The 24,362-nt window shown below is 46.3% G+C and overlaps 3 protein-coding genes and 1 pseudogene across 3 annotated transcripts; 1 reads left to right on the top strand and 3 right to left on the bottom strand.

The window, feature by feature from the left end:
* The first annotated feature begins 2,032 nt into the window (after nt 1-2,032).
* On the top strand, nt 2,033-6,006 carry LOC100829394 (cytokinin riboside 5'-monophosphate phosphoribohydrolase LOG). Its single transcript, XM_003569234.4, has 7 exons — nt 2,033-2,392; nt 2,984-3,081; nt 3,706-3,736; nt 4,230-4,329; nt 4,436-4,506; nt 5,320-5,463; nt 5,601-6,006. The coding sequence occupies exons 1-7, from the start codon at nt 2,204-2,206 to the stop codon at nt 5,700-5,702; spliced, it is 735 nt and encodes a 244-aa protein (XP_003569282.1). The 5' UTR covers nt 2,033-2,203; the 3' UTR covers nt 5,703-6,006.
* A 1,305-nt stretch (nt 6,007-7,311) lies between these two features.
* LOC100829701 (protein arginine methyltransferase NDUFAF7, mitochondrial) lies at nt 7,312-10,876 on the bottom strand. Its single transcript, XM_003569235.4, has 10 exons — nt 10,495-10,876; nt 10,339-10,400; nt 10,099-10,242; nt 9,665-9,775; nt 9,390-9,585; nt 8,787-8,845; nt 8,638-8,690; nt 8,346-8,568; nt 7,927-8,035; nt 7,312-7,835 (listed from the first exon to the last, which is right to left on the bottom strand). The coding sequence occupies exons 1-10, from the start codon at nt 10,772-10,774 to the stop codon at nt 7,573-7,575; spliced, it is 1,500 nt and encodes a 499-aa protein (XP_003569283.1). The 5' UTR covers nt 10,775-10,876; the 3' UTR covers nt 7,312-7,572.
* A 3,618-nt stretch (nt 10,877-14,494) lies between these two features.
* Nucleotides 14,495-16,799, bottom strand: LOC100845788 (annotated as a pseudogene).
* Nucleotides 16,800-17,655: 856 nt separating this feature from the next.
* On the bottom strand, nt 17,656-21,745 carry LOC100828793 (coiled-coil domain-containing protein 94). The gene is made up of 8 exons (XM_010233656.3): nt 21,393-21,745; nt 20,496-20,645; nt 20,272-20,406; nt 20,116-20,181; nt 19,936-20,001; nt 19,723-19,812; nt 18,739-18,820; nt 17,656-18,217 (listed from the first exon to the last, which is right to left on the bottom strand). The coding sequence occupies exons 1-8, from the start codon at nt 21,588-21,590 to the stop codon at nt 18,009-18,011; spliced, it is 996 nt and encodes a 331-aa protein (XP_010231958.1). The 5' UTR covers nt 21,591-21,745; the 3' UTR covers nt 17,656-18,008.
* Nucleotides 21,746-24,362: the final 2,617 nt, after the last annotated feature.

Raw genomic sequence — 24,362 nt, 5'->3', positions numbered from 1 at the left:
TAAGGCAAAAGTTTCCCCAGCTTATTAACTGGTTCTCGGGAGAACAACTTGACGAAATCCATGGATAAATTGGCCAGTCTCATTGATAGCAGCGCTAGACAACCTAGCAGCAGTGCCTCGACAATGGATAGTGTTTTGTTACAGAGTAAGGTGCAATGAAACATAGAATGGTTCTATTCCTATATGAACGGAATGAGATATAGCGGTTGTACCTTTTGTTTTTGAGAAACACGCAGGTGGGGCTGCCTTTCATTAATAGTAGCAGAAAAACTTTCATCTCAAGCTCCTCCACTCCCACCGTGCCACCGCCGAAGCTAGGTCATTGCTCTTCCTCCATTGACTACCAAGCATCATCTCTCAACAACCCTCCAAACACCTCACATCGCAGAGAGAAGCCACCACGCCTCTAAGACCATATATAAGTTTAGAGCTCTTTTACGGTACCCATGAGATTAATATGAACCGTCTATTCATCTAGATCTAATGGGCAATATTAACTCGTACTCCAAATAAATCCAGTGGAGTACCACCTAAAAAGACGTGGAGTACCATAACATTAGGGGCAAACACAGTAATCAAAATAGACCGATCTGTTCTCTCCTTCGGCCACCCAAACATGTCGAGCGTCGCATGCCGGTTCCTCGCTGATGCCAGCCACATCCATCAAGAGTTGTGGCCCTCTCGCCAGATATAATCATGGACCAGCGGTAGCGCGTTACTCGTCAACCACCGTTCCTTGGGACGAGGACTGCTCTTCCTTCATTAATCAACACCTTCTACACGCTGGAGCGATTGGCCGGAGACACTGCAACGACGACCGCGCTAGGAAGAAGACGACGGAATCATGGCAAGATCATGTGACGAAGTTGGAGCTTCGACAATGTCCATATTGGTGGACTTATATCTAGGAAAGATTTCGAGTGTATGTGTTGACGAACTAGTCGGCTAATAAGGACACAGGGAACACGATTTACCCAGGTTCGTTGGCTAACAAGGACACAAGACACGTCCTGTTTGTCTGATCTGGTATTGATGAGTCGATTACAAAGATTTGCCGCGGAGGGTAGATGCACAGATTCGATCTGATGAGTGCATCTAGGTGGCTTCTATGCTAGAATGGATGTCCTTGGCTCCCCCTCCTGGTCCTTTATATATGCAGGAACCCAGGTCTCAGATAGAGTCCAAGTCGGTTACAATGAAGAGGTATACTCTAATTGAGCTTCATTATCTTGTGTCGCAAGATTTGGCATGTAGACTCTGGAGTCGTAGTAGACTTTCTTGTGGGCCCCCAGCTGGGCCGCAACGGGTATACTCGAGTCGAGTACGTGGTTAGTCATATTATACGATCTCCTCGGCCTTTCTCTGTCTTCCTTAAATTTTCTGTGGATTTGATACTGCTGACATCTCGCTCGTTCATTCACAATTTTCTTGGGCGCCTAGGAGGATTCAGACGATTAGAAAGGCAAGATCATTATATCAAGCTCCCAGAATACCAAACTAGCTTAGACCATTAGACTTGATTCATTCGTAAACAACAACAACAACAACAACAACAACAACAACAGAGAATGCAGAGGAGGAGCGTTGGCCGGGTTACAGATGATTCCCCTAGGCGCCCTACCGGTCATCGGGAAAATGATAAGGATTAAGGAGGCTGAGCTCATCTAAGCAAGAATGGCACTAGACCGGATGGAGAAAGAAATGTGGCAAAATAGTAACGTGTTTAGTTGACGGTGGGTTTCATAGTGGATATTGATGAGTTGTTCTCCCTCCGTCCTCAGCCATGTTATCAACTCCAAATCAAATAACCAAATAAAGAAAGTAGCAAATTCTGTAATTACCAAAGAAGAAAAAACCATTAAAGATCATGATACTAGTAGACACTGGTAGAAGAACCTTTCATCAAAGCAACCAGAGAAAGATAAAAAGACCATTGATGTGGACCCACGGACCCCACAACATTGGACCCACCAACCTACGCCTTGGCATAGTCTCCGCACTCCCTCTATAAATTGACGCTTCCCCCCACAACATCCGGCTCAACTCAAGTCTACGCACTCCCAACCTCGCCCCCGCCTACCCATTCCTTCTCTCGCTACGGCCACGCGCTCACCTACCCAGAGAACCCACCTCCCACCTCGTCGGAGACAATCACCTGCCCCGGCCCTCCTTTAGGCCCCCGACGCCGAAGCTGACGGAGGCGATGGCAGTGGAGGCCGCGGTGGAGAAGAGCGCCGCCGGCGCCGCCGCTGTTGCTAGCGGAGGCGGAGTAGCCCCGGAGAGCGGCGCGGAGAGGCGGTCCCGGTTCCGGCGGATCTGCGTCTACTGCGGCAGCGCCAAGGGCCGCAAGGCCAGCTACCAGGACGCCGCCATCGAGCTCGGCAAGGAGCTGGTACGTAAAATCAAATCAACCTCCTCCAAATCCCCGTAAGAATCCGATCTTTTTGGTTAAATTCTGAGCCAACAGAAAGGCAGAAGAGCCTTCCTCGATCTTCTCTTCTCACCCGTTTATTTCCCACATGTTGGGCTAGCTTGTCTGTGTTTGGGGCGGTCGTGGGTGCGAGTTGTTGGGGCTGACACGGCACGAGCTTCGTGCTGCTGCTGTCTGCTTAGCTGTATAGTAGTCGTCGTCCTGCGTGGTGCACCGATCGATCATTAATTAGCGTTGTTGCATGATCGATCATACATGCCGGCCGGCCATGTAGCTTAGCTAGCTCACGCCTGACGCACGGCGCTGGACAAATGGTCCTGAAAGTTGCCCGCGTCAGTTTGCCATTTCTGCTCTTGTGTGGTTGGGTCATGGTCATGGTCTGGGGATGACAATGATGGCTGTGACCTCACTTGCTTCACCCAAGGAACAATCTTTGTTGTTTTGCTTCCTGCATACTAGTAGTATGTCAAGAAACAAAATGGAAATCACGCCCTTTTGGTTATATATATTCTCTAGCTTGACGGGTTGTTTCTCTCTCGATCTTTTTTGCAGGTGGAGAGGGGCATCGACCTGGTCTACGGAGGAGGCTCCATTGGCCTCATGGGCCTGGTCTCCCACGCAGTTCATGATGGAGGACGCCATGTGATTGGGTAAGTCCATTGCATTTCCCACTTCCCAGCCATATCTTTCTTCAACAATCTATAGTAGTACTACTAGTTGATTGCGTGCCAGCAGGTGCGCTCTCTCGTCTTCTTTGATGAGTGCTCTTCCTGTGCGTGCATGCCTTCCTGCGCCTCCTTTGTGTCGAAATGGCAGCCTTTGATCACCAGAGAGCAGTGGCCTGGCCGGCCTGCCCGCTCCTGTCCTGATCAGACAGATAGGCGCGTTGAGTCACCTCTCTGGGGTGACTCGGTGGTGTGGTGGCAGGCATTTTGAATGCATCTGGGTTCCATTCACAGGAGTGGAACCACCTTTTGGAATCCGCTTCCGAAAGGGTCCTGGCTCGTTTGCTCCAAATGGGCTCCCGGCAGTGCTCGCTGCCACAGCGCTACTGCTTCCCCTTCTTTGCTCTAATTATTGTACATGTAGTAGTGCTCTTTCTTTCTTTCTAGACTGTAGCTAGTGCCTATAGCCTGGGTGGGCTGTGGGCATTGGCTTGCCAGTTTCCTGCCATGGAAAGAAAAGGCTGTGGTTGTCTTGCTGTTTTACTACCTGTTTGACTGCTTTATGCTAAAAACTGATGCGTCTTGTTTGCCCACTTTCTTCTTTCGCAGGGTCATCCCCAAGTCCTTGATGCCCAGAGAGGTGAGCGGTCTGATCGATCTACTCCCTGAATCCCATTTGATTGCTGCTGTACTGCTGCCATCAATTAACTACATTTTGTATCGGAGGCGTGCATGCGTGCCCTATCCCCTTCAATTCGCTGTTTTCTCTTGTGTTTCCTGGAGAGACACGCCGCATTTATGTTCCTCACATGAATCTAATGCGCCTGTCTAACGCCTGTGCGTGCTCCTTAAAATAAATGATGTTAAACTAGCTGAACTACGTACTTTTGAACGAATTCTACTGGGCTGGATCTTTTTTTACTAGCTTCCTGCACGCAGAACTTTTTCATATGATACGTTGTTACCATAAAAAACGGCCAAATACAGATAGTAGCTTTTTCCCTTGGTACGGATCGAGTAGTTTCAATACTGAATGTTTTGAAAGATTCCTGAGTATGTTTAAAATGCAAGTCGATTGAAAAGATGATGCAACCGATGCTTAATGTATTGTGGCTACTGCTTTTGATTTTCAGGTCACTGGAGAACCTGTTGGGGAAGTGAGAGCCGTCTCGGGGATGCATGAGAGGAAGGCCGAAATGGTTCGGTTTGCTGACGCTTTCATTGCATTGCCTGGTAATTCAAATTAGTTGCTCCCAACCTCTATATATGCATCTCTTTGTGAATTGTTCGTTCTTGGATGCAAGATTTTGAAACTAACTGACGATCTCTTGCGCGACAGGTGGCTACGGGACTTTGGATGAGCTGCTCGAGGTCCTCACCTGGGCACAACTAGGAATCCATAACAAGCCGGTAATAGCAACAACCAGTTCTCTGATCTTTGTGGCTTGAGGAATTGTTCCATGTCCAAAGCTTGTGTGTGCTCATTATTGTGCAATAATCTAAAGAACATGTGCGGTGCCAGCATGTTCCCGGATACCTTTCTTGTCTGAACTGCAGCTATATATCTAGGCAATTAGTTTATCAGGAAGTCGTTAGAGCCATTGGGATCGATCTTATGCTAACATCCTGCCTTGATTGCGGCTTGGTGACGCTCCAATCTTATTGGCCGAAAGCTCTCGCCATCAAAAGGCAAAATTATTGACACTAGTTTAAAGCAGGCTACCATCTCAGATGTTACATTCCAACATAGTTTGGGGCGCATGTGATCTGCAATCCCCATTGTTTATAGCCTGTGTCAGTAAGATAGTGTTAATCCTTCCTGAATATTCAAACACAGCTAATAGAATGATGTTTCGAAGATCCTGTACCAGTCAGATTTACATTGAAAAAGGAATGTATTGTTGGCATCTAGGGGTAGACAACTGCTCCACGAATCAGAAGTTGTAGAGAAAGTGGACGGTTTGAATATTCAATTTAATTTAACTAGCTAAGTACTAGTATAAATTTCTCCACTTCGATTCAGCATATCTGTCACACTATTATTAGCGCTTGGTGGGGCCCATGTTGTCCTGTCATCTAGGATTAGTGGCTCTACGTGGATCCATGATTTTTTTATTTATTTATGGAATTTGGCCGTAAATCTCAATGCATGCTTTGCTAGCTCTCCTCCATTATACTAGTGCATTATTGTTGTTAACCCCGGATCTCGTCAACATTGAGCAGATTGGCCTTCTGAACGTCGACGGGTTCTACAATTGCCTCCTATCGTTCATCGACATGGCTGTCAGAGAAGGATTCATAAAGGAGGATGCGAGGCGCCTTGTCATCTCAGCTCCTACTGCCAAGGAGCTGATGCTGAAGCTTGAGGTAATTTTGCAGCACCCAAACTTTTATGTTGGATCGATCTTCTTCCATCACATCTCTCCAGCTTTAATTAGGGCAATCCTACTTAACTTGTCAGTCTTGTCAAATCACACACTTAACATTTGCTTTTCAATTTGCAGGAGCATGTTCCGGAGTACGAGATCGGCTTGGTGTGGGAGGATCCGGGCCAGATCCCACACGGCTTCGCGCAGGAGCTGGAGCCCGGGATCGTGTCGTCCTGATTGGGACCTAGAAGCGTTTCTCAGCCAGGCGAACTCTAAGTAGTAGTACTAGTAACATCTAACCGAACCCCCCACAAAAAAAAAAGAAAAAAAGAAGAAGATCCATTGTGCTTGTCCTTATCAGTGGATGCTTTTGTCAGTTGTGACTACTGCCATGACAGTATTATTAGCACTTAGCAGTGCGCTCGGTGATGATGTGTTCTTTTGGTCGTAGCTAGAGTACTCCAGCTAAATAGCTAGAAGGGGAAATTATGATGTATAAATGTGTCATGTAGTAGCAGCAGCAGCAGTTTGCCCCCCTCCCTGTTCCTCCTTATCAAGAATGGATGAAAATTCTTCTCCCTGCGTCTTGTGTTGGCACCTGTGGATGGTTATGATTCCTTCCTGCGCAAACAATTTTCAACGCCTAACGAACTGTTGTGCTCCAGCGCGTGCGTGCGTGCGTGCGTCTTTGCCCGTCCCATCCGCTCCTGCGCTTTTGGAAAGCGGGGCGCTGTCGCCGTCGAGCGCACGCACGCACGTCGGCGATTGGACCTGTCGCTCCCAGACCTCTCAGCTCAGGGCCGTGTTCGAGATCGTGTGTCGGCAAAGGGACAGGGGGACACCGGTGGGCCTCGCGGCGGCAACAAAGCGGCCCCCGGCGCCATGGATGGATGGATGGATGGATCTTTGATGATGGCGCTTTCGGTTTCGGTTGGCACGCCGTTATCGCCCAAAAGCGAGCTTGACGTCCGGTGCTCTGCTTCTGCTCCCTCCCCAGAGGAAACGCAGGACGAATCTGCTGCTGCTGGTAACCAAAAGGAGCCTTTGGAAGGCGACTTCGTGGGTTTCTGGGGAGAGTTTTCGGTTGGTGCGCGCACGCACGGACGGACGTATACCGGCATAGGATATGCATATATGCAGATTCGTGCTTTGTCGTCCCCTCCGTCCTTTGGGCGGTTTAATGTCGTTTTCAGTTTGCTTTGCCCCGTATCGGCGGTTTGTTAATGATAATTGCTGCTTCTTTTGCCACGGTTTGTCAATGATTATTGAGGGCGTTGCTTTTTTACCCATCTTTACCGACCTCCTCTGTCGACCGGTGAATCATTCCGGTGGTTGTTGGTTCAACAGACCGGCTAATTCTGCCGGTTATTATATGTTCTTGTTTCAGACTCCGTACATTGTCCGTGATTGACTGATCAGAAATTTGAAGAAACGAATTGACTGAATCAGGAAGCAACATAGGAGCATAAGTAGCTCGTACTACCAAATAAGTTTACCAACCTTCTTCTTCAGTTTGCCTTTCAATATCGAATGTTCATGTCGCCTTTTCCACCCTTGCCGACTTTTTCACCTGCCGACGAAGGTTGTTGGTTTGAAGCGATCAACTGCGTATGCTGCTACCGCTTCCAGCTGTTAGTATTCTTTGTGGACTACGTATACTGCTACTGCTTGAACAGGAAGCACTAAGAGCAAGTCCATTGGAATTGGATTCCTCTACGGCACCTTGCTTTGGTTCGAATAAGTACTTACTTGACTGGCAAAAGCGCAAGAGACTTTAAACATGGCTGCATACTTGGACTTGGACTGGTTGGTGGTGCATACATGGAAAACAAGATCACACCAGGAATGCAGCAAGAGGCCGCCAAAAACAGCCACCAAAATAATATACAAGAGATCCACCCAATACATTTTTTGTATTCAGCTAGTAGTACACGTTTTAAAAAGTTGATCCTATGTCCACATTACAAGAAAATAGACACAAACCAGCCTTGTCTCAACTGCACTGTCTATATTATCAAAATTACTCGGCCGTGCAACAGGAGTTGCAGACAATCTTGTTATTTTATCACTGGTGCAGAGATTACAGGATGAAAAGTATTACCGCTTTTCACTCGAATGGAACAGGCGGGCCTTGCTTCTTGTTGACAATGGCCATGGCCAAGTACCTTGTTCCCATGCCAATAGGCGTCTGGTCATCAGGACCTTCCCAGAATGGAGCTTCCCCATCTCCGACTAGTCGCCAGTAGCCTGTTCTCAGAGACTCAGCCTGCTTCTCGTCACAGTTTTGCATAAGGGCTTCGACCCGGAAATTGATGCCAAGAGAACCCAACAACTGGGACTGAGTCATTGGCCCATGGACAGAAATATCATCTGTGGAAATCACGACACAAACCTAGTAAGGAATGCTTGTCTTATCATGAAAAGTACAGACAGTTAGAGCTACTAGTATCTGTGCAGAAACCTGAAACTTCTTCAGCAGAGTGCCTGATTGAAGCAAAATCAACATAGGCGCTGAGATCAGCAGAACCAGGGTCGTCTAATATGTGGACAAACTTGTGTTTGCGGATTGCCTGCGTAAATTATCATGTTCTTAATGCCCAGGACATTTATTCAAGAGAGTAACCTATTGCTTACACAAGGATGCACTAAAGCAAACCATTGATGAGATAATTTCTTGCATTATATGAAAGAAAAGTATTGTACAAAACTGGTAAATTAATTTAGGTATCATGTGAGCAGCAAGGACTATCTAGTACACTTCATAATAATTTTACGTTAGAAAGGCACAAAACCAGAACTGGCTGGAGCTCTGTATCACTAGAGAGCCGGCAGTATTTTGAGGACATCTCAGGTGAAGTAAAACAATTTTAAAATCCAAACCTGAAGGCTATCAGAGACTATTCCATTTTTGCCATAGTCAATGATTAGAGCACCTCCACCATCTGAGCTAATTCTATCAGCAATCTGTTCGGTGATCTCCATTGCTTTCGGGCAGACTTCAATTTGCTCGACCTTCTCAAGTTCCTCAGAACTAGCCCATTGACAACGTTTGGACAGGAAAAGTAAAGAGGCTGTAGGCTGCGGAGATAGAACAAAGCGAAACCTGCTAGAAAGTAAGAATTACACATTTCCTTAAGGTTAACAACACTTGACTGCAATTCGTAAAACCTACGATGAGCCTTCTGTGTGATCAACCATCTTTTCGCACCAGCCACGTGAGGCTTTCTGCAGGAAAAAGAAAGATGGTTTGGTGGAATGACTGCACAGTAACTCATCAGTAAGCACGATAAAATCTTAAGTAAACTTGCTCATGTAACCAACCTGAAATTGATGGATTGGCAAGGCATCAAAGAATTCATGAGCAAGAATTATGGTGGGCGCTGCAGATAAGATTACAAAAAAAGGAAAACATAAAAAGCTCCAGTCAAGACGTTTGAAAGAAAACTCGAAGAAAATAAAATAAATGGAAGTAATCCAGTTTCATAATAAACAATAGAACTTCTGTAAAAACATCAAAAAGAGTCCAACAAGGAAATCATAAGCATCTAGAGGTTACATAATATGTATTGAAATACATATAAGTAAATTAAACTAGCAAATAAGCAATGGATAGGTGCTTGGAGATGTCCAGCTAATTGACAAAATCATAACAAGCTAATGACAGTACCTATTGTGTCTCCTGCTTCCAATGGAAGTCAAACCATAGATTCACAGAGACTTGATCGACACTATTATATACTTTAGTGCATTCTTGTACCGCATTTAAAAAAAATCAGACTGTAATATTTCCTCTAATCTCATGGTACACTTTAAGATGAATGGCAACACAACAATTTACCATAGAAGTGCCTATGATAATATCCACTGTTATATTATAAAGATTAACCAAGAAATATATAGTTCGTAAATGGAAGAGCCCCATACATCCTGAAGGAACCTGTTCGAGGGAGGCATGCCAATAAACAGGGGCTCCACAAAGCTTGCTAACTGTTCTTTTTTCATCGCCATCAGGTTCGTCTTCACATTTCAGAGTATTGTACTGCACCTTTTGCAATGTAGGGCTACATTCTACTAAGTTAATGCTCAGTGCCTTAGTGAAATTAACAAACTTTGCCGAGCCCTGTTGAAATGGACACATCCATTAGAAAACAGGACAATGGAAGTTCAATGAAGGAGAAACACAAACAAGAAAGACATACACGAAGTAAATCTGCCAAGAGAGTTCCTCGTCCTGGGCCAAGCTCGATCAAATTCACCTTCTCTGGTTGCCCCATTTGCTCCCACAGGCACATCGCCCACACCCCAATCAGCTGAGGTGAATAAGCACAGCATTAATTGCTCTTGTATAATAACCCATAACACAAGATCAACCAAGTGTGGCCACATAAGATTCATCGTAGGAATATAAGAACAATTGATAAGATTCTATAGTCTTAGGTTCAAACAATACTGCTGCGTACAACAAAAATAATATGCAATGGAGGTGCACTCAGTTAAAAATTACAGCGTGTCACCACCACTCAAGATATCTGTATCATTGCGTCGTTATACATGAAACACATGGTACACCCTATATGGCATTGTCATAATAATATTAGTAGAGCAATAAACAAGTACGGACCAGTTATCTTACCTCTCCAAACATCTGGCTAACCTCCGGTGAGGTGATGAAATCTCCAGACTCCCCAAACACATCACGGTTCATGTAGTACCCAGATTGTGGGTTCGTAAGCACCTCCTCCATGTATTCAGCTACGCTAATTGGCCCACTCCGGAACTAACCTCCCAATGACAATACACAAACCGGATCACATTTCCACATTGCAAGTAATAGTGGCCAGGGACTAATAATAGAGGGGGGAAAACATCACACCTTTATAATGCTCTTAAGGTGGTTGACAAGCTCAGAGTCGGACGATGGCTCGTGCGAGTGTTCTGCCACATAAACCAAACTTTGCGCCATCAGAACCAAAAACCCAAACGTGCGTGCGCATATGTGTGAATGCGTGTTGAGTGAGAGGTGTGCGACCTGGGGGAGTGTAGAGGCCGGAGCGGTCCACAGAGATGCTGAGCTTGGCGCCGGCATCTCCGGGTGCTCCCTGGAGCTCGTCATCCTCCGCCTCCTCGTCGCGGGCGCCGACAGAGGACGGTGGCGGCGAGGAAGTCGGCGTGGACGAGAAGCGGGCGAGGACGGAGGGGGCTATGGGAGGAGGGAGAATCCTACGAGTGGGTGAGCCGGCGCCCACACCGCCGTCGGAGAGGCGAGTGGCCAGGCGGCGGAGCAGAGCGGCGGCTGGGCTCCGAAGCATCTCGACGGCGAGACAGAGCCAGGGGAAGAGAGATGAGCCGAAGTGCTGGTGGGTTGGGCCGGAGAGGGAAGAGGACGATGAACGGGTTTCCTTGGAAATCCAATGGGCTTGGCCTAACACTTCTGCAGATCGATCGCCTATGCGGCTAGGCCTAAATGAGCCATTTCACGTGTCTCCGTCCTCTCCTCCGTGTTGGACCCTTGCACGCAGCTTACGCCACTCTCTTTCCTGAAAAAAAAATCCTTCCAAAAAAAAAGTGCTACACTCTCTTTTCACTTGAGAGGGCATTTTCTACCGATACCGGTATGTATCGGCACCGCTAGAGCCAATCACAGCAAATCAAAGGGCCCTCCCCTCACGTGTGCTGGCAAAGCAACCCCCCCTCCCGTCAGACAGGAAAGAGAAAGAGGAGTCATATTCTTATGCTAACACATTTTGTTCCTCGTATATATTATTTAATTGGTTCAACCGAACTCGGAATTTTTCAAAAATTTGAGGGTAGTATTAAGATGGGAAATTCCATGCAGAGCAAGTTTGAAACTCTAGCACGTATATTTTTATTATTGTATGGCATATGAATGGTATATTTATCAATATACTCCTTCCATTTCACAAAGTTTGGCGTATTTTGTTTTGTTAAGATAAGGCTTTGACGTGATAACTCTATTAACATGTGTTTTTACATACATGAAATTTATATCAATAAATTCGTCTTTAAAAGTTTTTTTCTAATAATCATGATTTTGTATCATATAGGTTACATATTAATAGTGCAATTCTTGGTTAAAACCTCGTCTTAACGAAACAAAATATGCCAACCTTTGTGAAATGGAGGGAGTATGATATATGAATGTTATATGTCATCGGTGTGTATGATATATTTACTGGTATGTGATATATTAATGGTATATATGTCATTGGTATATGAATGGTACATGTCATTGGTTATTTGGTATATGAATGATATATGTCATTGCTATATGATATGTGAATGGTACATGCCATTGGTATATGTTGTGTATGTGTCCAAAAAAAGAAGCCGGTTTAATTTCAATATCAGTGAAATAGTACTCAACGGTACTAAAAAAGTAATAATTCATATTTTCAAACTTGCTTCTTTGAAATTTTTGAAACTTTTATTGAAGGTGGGTTCTTCCATCTTAAGACTACCCTCACTTTTTCATAAAATTCTGAGTTTGTTTGGACCATGAAATAATTTGTACAAGCAACAAAATGTGTTAGAGCAACTCCAATAGGATACCCCAATTTGTCCCAAAATGTCTTTTTTTTTATCATTTGGGGGAGTAAGTGGACATGTGTCCGTCCCATGTCCGCCCTCATCACCCAACCACACCCCCAAATTTTTCTCCCAAATTAGCTTTTACTTTTCTTTATCCTTTCTCCTCTCCTTTTCACCTTTTCTTCTCCTTCTCCCATCTCTTGTTGTGGGGCCGAGACGGACAAAAGAGAGCACCGGACAATGTCCGGACAACTCAAACCTCTTTCAAATTTGGAGCAAGTTTGGGGATGTGTCCGGACAAACATGACATTTTATCCGTTTAGGTGATGGCATTGAGAGATGATTTTGGAAAAAAAAAATGTCCATATCACCAAATAAAAACATTTGAGATAGCTTTGGGAGATGTCATTGGAAATGCTCTTGGTATAAAAATAGCAAATTCCAACCAGTTCTTTCTCTTTCCTGTGAGGGGGTGAGCTTTTGCTTTGCTCAGAACACATGGCGGAGGCCTTTGCTTTTGCTGTGATTGGCTCTACCAGTGTCGGTACATACCGGCACTGTTAGAATCGCCGCTTTGATCTGAAATTAGGATTTCCTTGCTTTGCCATAATTCTGTATCTAGGAGGTTAGCTTACAGCCACCTTGCTAAGCTGAAGTACTTGCTGAGCTTAAGTACGTGCTGCCTGACGCAGTTTTCTTTTGGTCGTAGAAAGGATTGTTTTTCGTGACGGTGTGTGTGACTTGCTGTATGAGGCCAGACCTTCAAGTGAGACTGTGAGAGGTCTCCTGGCTGATGCAGTTCAGAGCAATCAAAGAACAGAGAAACTGGGCACTCGGTGTCAAGAAGGATTTTCTGGCAGAGGCTTGTGAGTTACTTCCAAGGACATCCTGAGTTAGAAATTTTGAATTATTGTTCACTCATCACTGCTATTTCGGGTATCTACTGGGAAGAAATTATTTATGCCAACAAAATCAATTATTGCTGTTTTTCATCTAGAGTATCTCTAACAGATGATGTATAATAGGACACTGAAAATTTAGAATAGAACACCACTTTTACAGTTTTTCGTGTCCTAAAATAAAGAAGACATTTCAGATGATGTAAAATATGCACTACTAAAAAACAAGATGATGTAAAATAGTACACCACGTATGCCAAAATTTCACATCGACGGACGGGGTCCACCACTTACCGACACAGCTCTTCTTTACCTTTCTCTTCTCCCTCCCCAAATCCCGATTCGCCGCCCCGCCCGCTCCGCCGGCGTGCCGCCTCGGCGTCCGCACCCTATCGCATCGACATGCGCGACACCGAACGCCGCCCGCAGGTGGCCGCAGAGGCCGACCCGAGGGTGGGCTGCCTGGACACGGAGTTGGCCCTCCACAACTCGCGGGGCGAAGAAGGTGTGCCGGCGGTGCTCGAAGACCGGCCGGCTTCTCGGAATCAAGGCGGCACGCCGGCCGATTTGGCTGTGCACGGGGGAGGCAGCACGCGGGGCCATGCACGGGGAGGTGGGGTGGGCGTACCCGTGCGTGTCGCTGGAGGCGAGCGCGGCCGTGCACGTCGGGGGAGGCGGCCGCGGGCGCGTGGGTGGAGGCAGGCGCCGACGCGTAGGTGGAGGCAGGCGCGGGAGGTCGTCGCCGTGCGACGAATCGACTGGTGGGGTGTCGGGAGCCGGTCGGATTCGAAAGAGGAGCAGCTGAGGTGGGGAAGAGAACTGGATGGCGGCGGTGGAGGAGGAGAAAGGGACGGTGGCGGTCGCCGGCAACGGTCGGGCTGAAGGAGGCGTCAGTCGGGAGGAGGAGGGCCTGAAATTTCAGGTCGTTGACTTCGCGCGTGAGGAGGGAAAATTTTTTGGGGGCATGCCTTAAAATTATTGGACACGTTTACATCATCCGTCCGTTGGAGTTGGGTTTTTTTTTTGCCCGTGCCTAAAAAACGGTTTTTTTGACGCAATCTCTATTTTACGTCATATGTTGGAGATGTTTTTAGGCCAACGTTAATGACAACCTAGCCAGCGGGTTTTTTTTCTAAGGATGTTGTTGGTACTAACAAATTCTACTCCCTCCGTCTCAAAACAACTTACTCACTCCGGCCGGAATTACTTGTCAAAATATTACATGTATCTAGACGTTTTTTACATATAGATACATCTGTATTTGGACAAATTTGAGACAAGTAATACCGGTCGGAGGGAGTACTTGGATTTGTATGTATTGTTATATAAAATCCACGCCATTTATTTTGGGACGGAGTGAGTAATATGTTTTCTTGCATTTTTCTTCCACCAATAACACAACACTGAGCCAAGAAGAGGTTTAACAGAGGCCGTATGGATCTGGGCAAGGAGAGATCAGAAATATATAGTCAGCATGCTGTCATTCCTCCAATGCATGTTGGAAACACACATCATATCGCAGATTTAACGCGCTCGGAGATGTTGTTAATGAATGGCTTTTTCCTGAATCAATGTCTGGCTTTTTAAAATGTGCAGTGTAACCAACTTTACAATGATGCGACATCTTCCTTAAAAAAATTAATGCGAAATCTCAGTTCAATAAAACTTTCATTATCGAAAAAAAAACTAACTTTAAATGATCAGCATTTGGAGGAAACACAAAACTAGCTAAAGTCCCCTCTGATCTCTCGGATGAGCTCGTCCCTGTACTCCTCGAACGGCGCCGTCCTCCACGACCCACACCTCGCTGCTCTCCCTGTCCCCGCAGAACCGTGAGACGAGCCTCGAGTCGTGGCTGACCAGCACCACCGCGCCGTCGAACTCGCGCAGCGCGTCGGCCAGCGCGTCGATGCTCTGCAAGTCCAGGTGGTTCGTGGGCTCGTCTAGCAGCAGCACGTGCGGCTCCGCCAGGGCCATGGACAGTTGGACACCAGCACCACGCGCGCCTTCTGCCCGCCCGACAGCCTGCCGACCGGCGTCAGCTGGCTCTCGCGCGGCAGCCCGAACTCGTCCAGCGCGGCGCGGGCCTCCGCCTCGCTGCCTTCCAGGTCCGGGTGCTCCTCCAGGAGGTGCCGCACCGCGTTCTGGTGCGGCTGTTTCAGCGCGTCCACGAACCGCTGCAAGTACCGCCCGGCCCGGAGCTTGCGGTGCGCCCTGGCCGTGCCTTCCGTCGGGGACAGCTCGCCCTTTCGACTTGCCCGCCCCGTTGGGCCCGACCACGGCGGCGCGTGTCCCCATGTACACGTCCACGTCGACCCCAGACAGCGCGAAGTCGTAGTCCGGGTACGTGAACCCCGCGCATTCCAGCTGGAGGAGCGGCCGCCGTCGCGGGAGCTGCTCCGAGGGCGCCGGGAAGTGGAACTCGACGCTGTAGTCGTCGTGCTGCTGCCGCGTCTTCTTCGTCTGCTTGTTGGGCTTTCTCTTCGTCCTGGTCGCCCTCTCGAAATCGGCGCAGTTGCCGCGGTACGGGTGGAGCTTCTTGCCGTGCAGGTGGATGATGTCGTCGCACACGGCGTTCAGGAAGTCCTGGTCCTGGGAGACGACGACGACGGCGCTCCTGCAGTGCGCCGAGAGGTACTCCTCCAGCCACAGCACCGTGCGGAGGTCGAGGTGGTTGGTGGGCTCGTCCAGCAGGAGAAGCGTCGGCTCCAGGAAGAGGGCGCCGGCGAGCGCGATGCGCTTCACCCAGCCGCCGCTGAAGGAGCTGGCGGGCCTGGCCTGCTTGGCTTGGTCGAAGCCCAGGCCCGCGAGGATCCTGGACGCGCGGGCCGGAGCGGCGTCGAGGCCCAGAAGGCTGAGCTCCTCGTACACGGCTGCGAGACGCCCGCCACTGGCAGTGGCGTCGCCGGAGGCGGAGGCCTCGAGCTCGTCCCGCTCGGCGCGCAGCTTGGCGAGCGCCTCGTCGGCCGCGAGCACCACGTCGATCACCGGGCGAGGGTCGTCGTTCTTGTCCTCCTGCGCGACGAGCGCGGCGCGCACACCGCGTGGCACCGGGAGCTTCCGCCCCTCGGCGAGCAGCTTCAGGAGCGCGGACTTGCCCTTGCCATTGGGCCCGACGAGGCCGTAGCGCCGGCCGTGCGCGACGCGCAGCGAGGCGCCCTGGAGCAGCGCCACGCCCGCCACGGACACGTCGAAGTCCTCGAGCACGATGTCCCTGCCGTTGTCGTCGTCCTCGACGGTGGCGTCCGCGTCGGCGCGCCGGCGGATGGCCACGGTGAACGCGTCGAGGTCGTCCCGGAGCGCGTCCCTCTTGGCGGCCTCGGCGCGCACCGCCGCCTCCGCCTCGCGCCTCTCTTTCTTCACCGCGGCCTTCTTCGACGGCACGGCGGCGTTGAGGTCGACCGTGGGGCGGCGCGAGCGCCTCTGCTCGGCGGCCTCGTCGTCGCTGTCGTCGTCATCGGTGGGGGGCAGGTCGACGCCTGCTAGGTAGGACGAGTTAGCAGGCGTCCTAGAACTGGGCTTGGGTTTGGGTTTGGGCTTGGGCTTGGAGGGCTTCTCGCCCACCGACCACACGTCCCGGAGTGCCGCCCTTGAATCGGAACGTCCCTTGGAGGCGGTGACGGGTGGAAGGAGCTCCTCCGGTTCTGCGTTCTCGTCAGCGTCAGACTTCTTCACCTTCTTGCCGTTTCGGTTGCCGTTGCGCACCATGATCGATGCTATATGGTAGCGTACCGCCCTTTTCTTTTCTTGCCGTTGTCGGCCGACGAATTGGAGATTTTATGGGGCCGAGTACTAGTTACTTGGGTTTGTCTTTGATTCGGTCACGCACGCTGGCAAGCAGGAGAGGCAGGCTCGTCTCCGACACAACTCCTCGCATGCCGTGGTTGTCAATTCTGCGACAAAACGTAACGGTGAAGCCAACCAAAGACGAACACAGATTAGGAAGTGATGCATAGACAGCCATAGGAGTATTAACAAGCAGCAATCTCATTCCAACATTCGGATTCCATCCATAATCATTTTGAGTGCTGCTTCAAGGGAACCAAGGTTTTTGAATACAAAATGGCACCATGTCCTAAGACATAGGATGGCAATGATACTCATTACCCACGTAACCGGCAGGTAAAGACTCCATTAAGGGCATGGATTTGGCCAAATATTTATCCATGGGCACGTAAATAAGAAAATTTTCATAGTACACATTATTAGGTAGAGCGTGTACATGTACGAGAATACATAACTCATACTTGCGTATCCTTACCCATAAAATAATGATATATTGTTTGTTTTATGACATATTATTGTTTAATTGATATATTGTTGTTTTATGTGATATTGTTTGCAATGCACTAATGTGATGTTGTTTATGACAAAATGGTTATTGTTTTAAAGAAATTTGTTACTTATTATTTATAACTATGTGATCAACTTTTAATATGGGGATTTTTACCCACGATACCGGGTGATGGGAATGGAAAAAAAATTGTAGCCGTTGGTGGGTGTGGGTTGTACAAGTTGATGAATACATGTACGTATAACTGGTAACTCAAAAGAAACAAGAGTACACAAAACACGATACCCCCGCGGGTGCCGGACGAAGATTCAGTGCAGTTACTGCATGTGACTTTGGGTGGCTGACATGTTGGCCCACATGTGTGGGCCATCCAAAGTAACCTTCCCTGAATCCTTCTCCACCGGTGCCATCCCAAGATATAATTTTATAATTAATAAATCTGAATCTGTCGACAAAACTTAACGGTGGAGCCAACCAAAGAAGAACACAGATATGACGTGATACATCAACAGATATAGGAGTATTAACAAGCATTGATCCTATTCCAACATTCGGATTTCATCCATAATCATTTTGAATGCTGCTTCAAGGGAACCAGGTCCCAAGATAAATCTGTAATTACTCTGAATTTTAACTAAAACGCAGCTCTATCTGCACAGTTACTAGCCATGGATTCCCAACAGTAAAGACTTGCATCTGATTTACAAACCGTGTTGCTCAATGATAGCAAAGGATCGAGCCACTTGTCCTCCTGTGCACATTGGTGAGTCTCAAACTTATGGACTCCAAGCAGCGCTGTCTTCAGTCATCACTTTCATCGCTATCATACTGGCAGAGAGACTGAAGAACATTTGTCTTCTCTGAATCTTCACTCTTTTCCTCTGCAACTGGTGCTTTGCCGTTATTTTGGGAAGCTGCTGCTTCAGTTTTCTGCTTCTTATTAGGACTTGTAGCGGTGGGCTTCGGCTTCACTATGAATTTGGGCATCTTAGATGCCCAGCTCTTATTTTCTGCAGGGCAATGTTTGACGTTAAGTAACACATGGTGATACCTCACAAAGATATGTGACAAGAACATGCCAGATGTATTCAGAACATAACATTATTTAATAAGAAAGAGAAACTACCACAGGTAGAAATAACAGCAAATTGAGAATTAGGAGGAAGGGTCCACAAAGACTTCTACCAGCGGAGCAGCCTGTCCAATACCCTATGCCATGACATTAGAAGCTCATACCACATGATACTTAATGACACCCATAGACATTTGACCATTCACACCTCAAAGTAACCTTTCTTTCTTTTTTATCTTTATTAAACTCCATGCAAAGGAAGCTCAATCATAGTACATGGCACACAGCGCTGACGAATTATATTGTGTTGGTAATTCATGATAATGATGGTTGTGGCCTAAATAAGCTGCCCCGGTGCATATCTGGGGCAGGGACAGGCTCACTGCATATTAAAATAGCGAATTCTGAATAGGCGTGACCCTGACTGTGTAATAATGATTAACGCTGGTGAGTGCCTACCTTCTTTACTGCCACTTTCAGGTCCATTAGTTTTGGTCAAGACATCTGTTGGATGTAACACTGATTCAGAAGATCCATTGATCTGCAGAAAAATAGAACCGTTAGCTGACCAAACAAACAAATTCAAGAGATATCAAATTCAAAATTTGAAGAAAAAATGACTTTATGGTAAGATAGAAGAAAAGCAACCAATGTACTTCAGTCCTCACCGTGTAACCACAGAACATCTTTAATATAAATTGCTAAGATCAGGCCAATCCACAACAAACATTTCTTTTATGCCAGTTTTTGCAACAATTTATAATATAGCCTACACACTGCTAAAAATGCGAACGTTTACTCTTATCCACCATCTTTTATATGTATTTCCTTACATGTGAAACCATTTGCAAAGCTTTCAAAGCCATGGTATGAAACACTAACAGTACATAGATAATTAGATATGTTAGGGTAATCTAATTTACTTATTTGGAGTGGCAGAGCAACGCACAGGTATTTATCTAGTTTTACAAACAAACCAGAAACATCCTAGAGAATTTATTCCAAACACCCAACAGGCTAACACAGGACAATGTTTCAGTATTAAAACTGTAGTCATTAGCTACTTTATATACCCAGCAAATTTATATAAAAAGCTTCTTATTATACATTATATGCTAAGGGGATGATTAAACACTGCAAAAGATCAAGCGATGCCAAATGATATCAGGTTGTAACTGATGGCTGGCTTATCAGATTTTATATGCTAAGAAGGGATGATTAAATGCTGCAAAAGATCAAGCGATCCCAAATGATAAGATGGCATATTTTGAGGTTGTAACTGATCACTGATGGCTGGTTTATCAGGTCAAGTAGTTTGGAAAAATGTAAGTAAATGAAAGCTAATAGTTTACAATGACCTTTCTGCAATTGATGGTTAAGAAAATAGAACCCAAAAAATGAATAAAACCGAGAAGAAAAGGGTGAATACAGTCAGAAAAGTACCTTTGAGGTCACACTTGACTGGCCTGCTACAAAAGAATCTTCATCCTCGTCATCATCATCTTCTATCCGTTTAACATAATCTTTAGAGTTCTGTATTAGCCAATAGTAAGGAAGGTTAAAAAAACTGTAAAGTTTTTATAATTAAATAGGGAGGTACCCCCCACACACATTTGCACATGCAGGTATATATCGAAGCTGAGATAAGAGGATTACTCGAAAAGTGATTGACTTGATAAGTTCTTCATCTTCTTCATCTAGTTCTGCTACTGTTTTTTCTTCCTGCAATTGCATGCAAATTTAACGATGTTAGAGAGAGAGAGATTTAAGGAAATAACCAAAAGTTGAAGCATTGCATGTGAAATGTTTTACTGAACAAAATTTGCGAGATCTTGCCTTCTGATGAGTGGAATGCTTCAAAATTTCAAGCATCTGGTCAACAGAGACTCCAGCATGTCTAGACTATAAAAGGCACAAAAAAATGTCATCAGTCAACAGTTAATTTTGTGTGTATAATAGAACTACAATAACGGCTAGACGCCCAAATCATACCTTCATGGACCGCATCTCTTCTAAAGCAGCAAGTATGTCCATGTCCTGCTTTGAATCCATTGCTCTGTTCTCCAGTGCTCTCATTGCGTCACCCATCTCCTCTGCTTCTCGTTTCCTCTTTTCTTTGTCCACAACCTGAACAAAAAGAATACTCCATGATTAATTTCAAGATAACATTGGTTGAAACATAGAAGCTGTGCTCAGATATGACCCACACCACTTACCTCATCCTCTTCGCGCCAAGGTTCAAAATTGCGACTAGCCCCAGATTCTACCGTGTAGTCAGAATTCTGAGGGTCTGTTTTGAAGGTAATCTCAGCTGAACACCTAGTACACTTGAAGTAAAACCTAAATATTTGTATTCCCAAGTATGTCTACACACAAGAAAGGAATCATATTAGCATGAGTTAGAATCAAAGTCAGTGACCAAATTCCACACTAATTAATACAGATATAAAAGTCTACGTTTCCAAGACAAGCAATGACCAAATAAAAGATTATGCTTTGCAATATAATGATGAACGCTGGACGCCAATCATGGTTGTAAATTCAACTCATGTGATGAACACTGGATGCCAATCATGGTTGTAAAATTCAATTGAACAGTCTTCTAACTACAGCAAAACTGCATCTTGATTAGAAGATAGTGCAGAGAGCATGGAGATTAAATGTTTGCACTAAAACAGCGACAAGTATTTAGGAACGGAGGGAGTAGTTTGTAACTCTGTAGTGCCGCGTTTAATATGTTTTAAAGTTCATATAATAAACATGAATTTTCTGCTGCATGCTGAAGTAGACAGTTTGATATTCCAGAGGGTCTGATTTGAATGGCTTCTTTGACTGTAGGAAACTGTCGCCAGTTTCTTATATACAAAAAATGGTCACGGAGTTAAGCTATGCTACGCAATGTTATGAACCTGACAAGCTGCGAGTAAAAGCTTTTGGCACATATCAGAACAATCATAAAAAATGCAAACAACGCGGCAAAACCGGCACAATTCCTCACTAATCCGAGCGCGAATCAACGCAATTTTGTGCAATTCGAGCGCAACGTGGCGCTAGGGCTGAAAATCTAAGTCTAGGTTTTGCGAAAGAACGGAGGCGCCGCGGCTTATGCGTACCTCGCCGATGCAGTCCTCCTTGCGCGAGTTGAACTTGGTACCCTTGTAGATGTAGGTCCCGCAGGTGCCGCAGCGGATGCTCATGGGGAGCATCATGCGCACCTTGATCTGCTGGTTCTTGGGCTGCCGCCGCCGCGGGATCTTCGACGGGTCGAAGTCCGGCGGATAATACTTGTTGAGCACCTTCCGCTCACCCATCTCGCCGCTGCCGGAGAGCTCGCCGGAGCACTAGGTTGGACGCAGAGGGGAGGGACGGGCGGGGCCGGGTTCGGGTTCGGGTTCGGGGCGGCGCGTGCGACGGTGCGAGTCGCAAATGCGGTAGGACGATAGGGAGGGGACGGGGGACTGGGGGAGGCTCGTTGGGCTGATATATCGCCAATACCTTTTTTTCTAGAATAATATATCGCCAATACTGGTCGGGGTCGGACTCGAACTACGTGGGCCCATAGTACGGCGGCTTGTTTGGGTCGGCGCATCTTCGTCCAGCCGAAGACTATAGCTGGCCACCTGGGCCGGGCCTTCTCAAAAAGCCCGCCCAGTTGCCTGATCCGTATACTACAATAGAGTCTACATTTACCACGTGGCAAATGTGGTTAGCAATTAAAAATGCAATCAAATAGAGTCTACATTTATGTTTCCAGGAATTCTTGTGCACTGCATTTGATATTATACATTGACCTACATCTGCACATATTTCTATGAGATGGTTGAACTTATGAATTTTTTTTCTTCTTATACAAGTTTATATTTCCCCTAGAGGGTCTACAAAGCTAAACTGAACAATTCAAACCCTTTTCGATCTCAACCTAAAAACAAGATTAAAAAAGAAAGCTAAGAGCATTCTCAGCAGCTTGTGCGTATGTTTGTCTATGTGCCATTTAGATAACCAAAGACAAAGTATGGCTCAAACAGCTTGTCTACATGTTTGTCTAAATTTAGACATTGTCCAAATTTCTGTCAACAGTGTCCATATATAGACGATCCAGCTACGATGTCCAAATACCCACTAGAGATGATTTAGCTATGAAGATAGGAAAGAGAATAGAGATGACTTGCATATAAACAATTGCTGGAGGATTGTAACATTTTTAAATTGAAGTTTTTTAGACATTGTCTATATCTTAATATAGACAACCAAATTTACAGAAGCCGTTGATGATGCTCTAATAATCAAACGCGGCACTCCATTCTGTTTCTTCTTTCTTCCTGCCTCTTTTATTCGTGCTGTCGAAGTGGCTCCGAGCTTCCATCCACCGTCGTATGGCCGCTACGCGGTTCCGAGTACTGCGTATCCGGCACACGCATGTCCACACAGAGACTAACGAATCGATGATTTATAACTCTGGCTGGGGCGCCATTGTTGCAGTTGGCACTGCCATGTTCACAATACGTAGTGCACACACATGATCTTTAGAGCCAGAGATTCCCCGCGATAAAAAGTCCACTCCATGATTCACTAACTACCTAACTTTGTCGCCCATCATTGACAATCTCTCATAAGAGCATAATAAAGAAAACCGGGTGTGAAGAAACCTATTCATTGACCGTTCTAAATTAAACACTCTGCAACTCAGCGATTGTTTAGTGACAAAAAGCACGGGAACAAAGCTTTCCACTCCCACATGTTCAATTGTTTATTCCCAAGTTTTACCGATCAGCTCGACATTCTTAACAGTGTTCAGACCGATTAATTAGAGCGTACGTATTCCAAAGCTGTGCTCTGTCATTTGTGTACGGGAAATTGTTTTACGGGAGCTGCTAGTTGGTGGGATGCTCTGTCTTCCTTCCGTTGGCTCCTACGGAGTAGTATTTCGGTTAGGGCTCCACGCTTCCTCTGCTAGGCACCGTAGTTTTTTTTAGAGCATTTACTGAATTTTTTAAAGTTCTACTCAACGATTGAAACATTGATGCTACCTTTAACTCCCAAGTAATTTTGTCTTTAAAAGTTCAGTATTCCTCGGTCCAATAAAAGATGTCTCAATTTTGTCAAAATTTAGATGTATTTAGACATTACTTATTATATAAATGCATTAAAATTTGATCAAAATTGAAATATCCTTTGTTAGACGGAGGAAGTACAACTTTAGAATTAGAGTTGCACATGGCCTTCTATGGAACTGCGGAGTGCAGACTTGATAATGTGCGAGCCACTTTGAAGTAGCAAATGGTAACCTCTTCTAATCTTGTTCTATTGTATCACTCCTCCGGTTTGCAAAAGGAGGATCACGCAGAGACCCTGAACAGCGGTGCACTCAGATGCAAAAGCTAGGCTGTGGCAACTTATTAGCGGCTCTCCATACAACCTAACAGCTAATTATCCAAAGTTGCCGGGAAACATGATCTCCCGGAAACTATTTCTATGACGACATAAAGTTGGCAATTAAAAGTTTCGGTATTTTGCTTCTGTTCCCAGCATAAGCAGCAAGCATAATGGCCCACGAGAATCTGTTAATTACTCCCTCCGTTCTATATTAAGTGACGAAATATTATATGTATATATAGATTTTTTGGATATAGATATATTCATATTTGTCAAATTTGAGTCACTTAATATGCGACGAGGAAGTATTTAACTCGAACCTTCTGACTTCCGCTTTGTTTTCCGTGGTTACTTTTTGCAACATGCAATAGCTGACCCTCGGATCATCACTAATTAGGTGGCTAACTACCCATGCCTAACTCAAACCAACACCCCGTCCGAACTCCAACAGTCCAAGTTGTCCAACACAACACCCCTTGCTTGCATTGCATGCTACTGCACGATGCTCGAACTCCCACGAGCAGAGCTAGGCACCATCCGTGTTCCAAATCCTCCCTTCTTTTCATGTAAAAGATGAATCTATTATTATCTATCCATTTTGTAGTTCTTTTGCTGCTTCTACGCAAGCACGCCCAACCGCCGGGTCCCAGAAATCAGGATGCCGTCACTCGTTGGGGAGGGTTTGGATCTAACCCGTGATTTGCCTTCCC

This window comes from Brachypodium distachyon, chromosome 2, assembly GCF_000005505.3.
Source record: "Brachypodium distachyon strain Bd21 chromosome 2, Brachypodium_distachyon_v3.0, whole genome shotgun sequence".
Taxonomy (NCBI): Eukaryota; Viridiplantae; Streptophyta; class Magnoliopsida; order Poales; family Poaceae; genus Brachypodium; species Brachypodium distachyon.
This window is presented reverse-complemented; position numbering and strand designations above follow the sequence as displayed.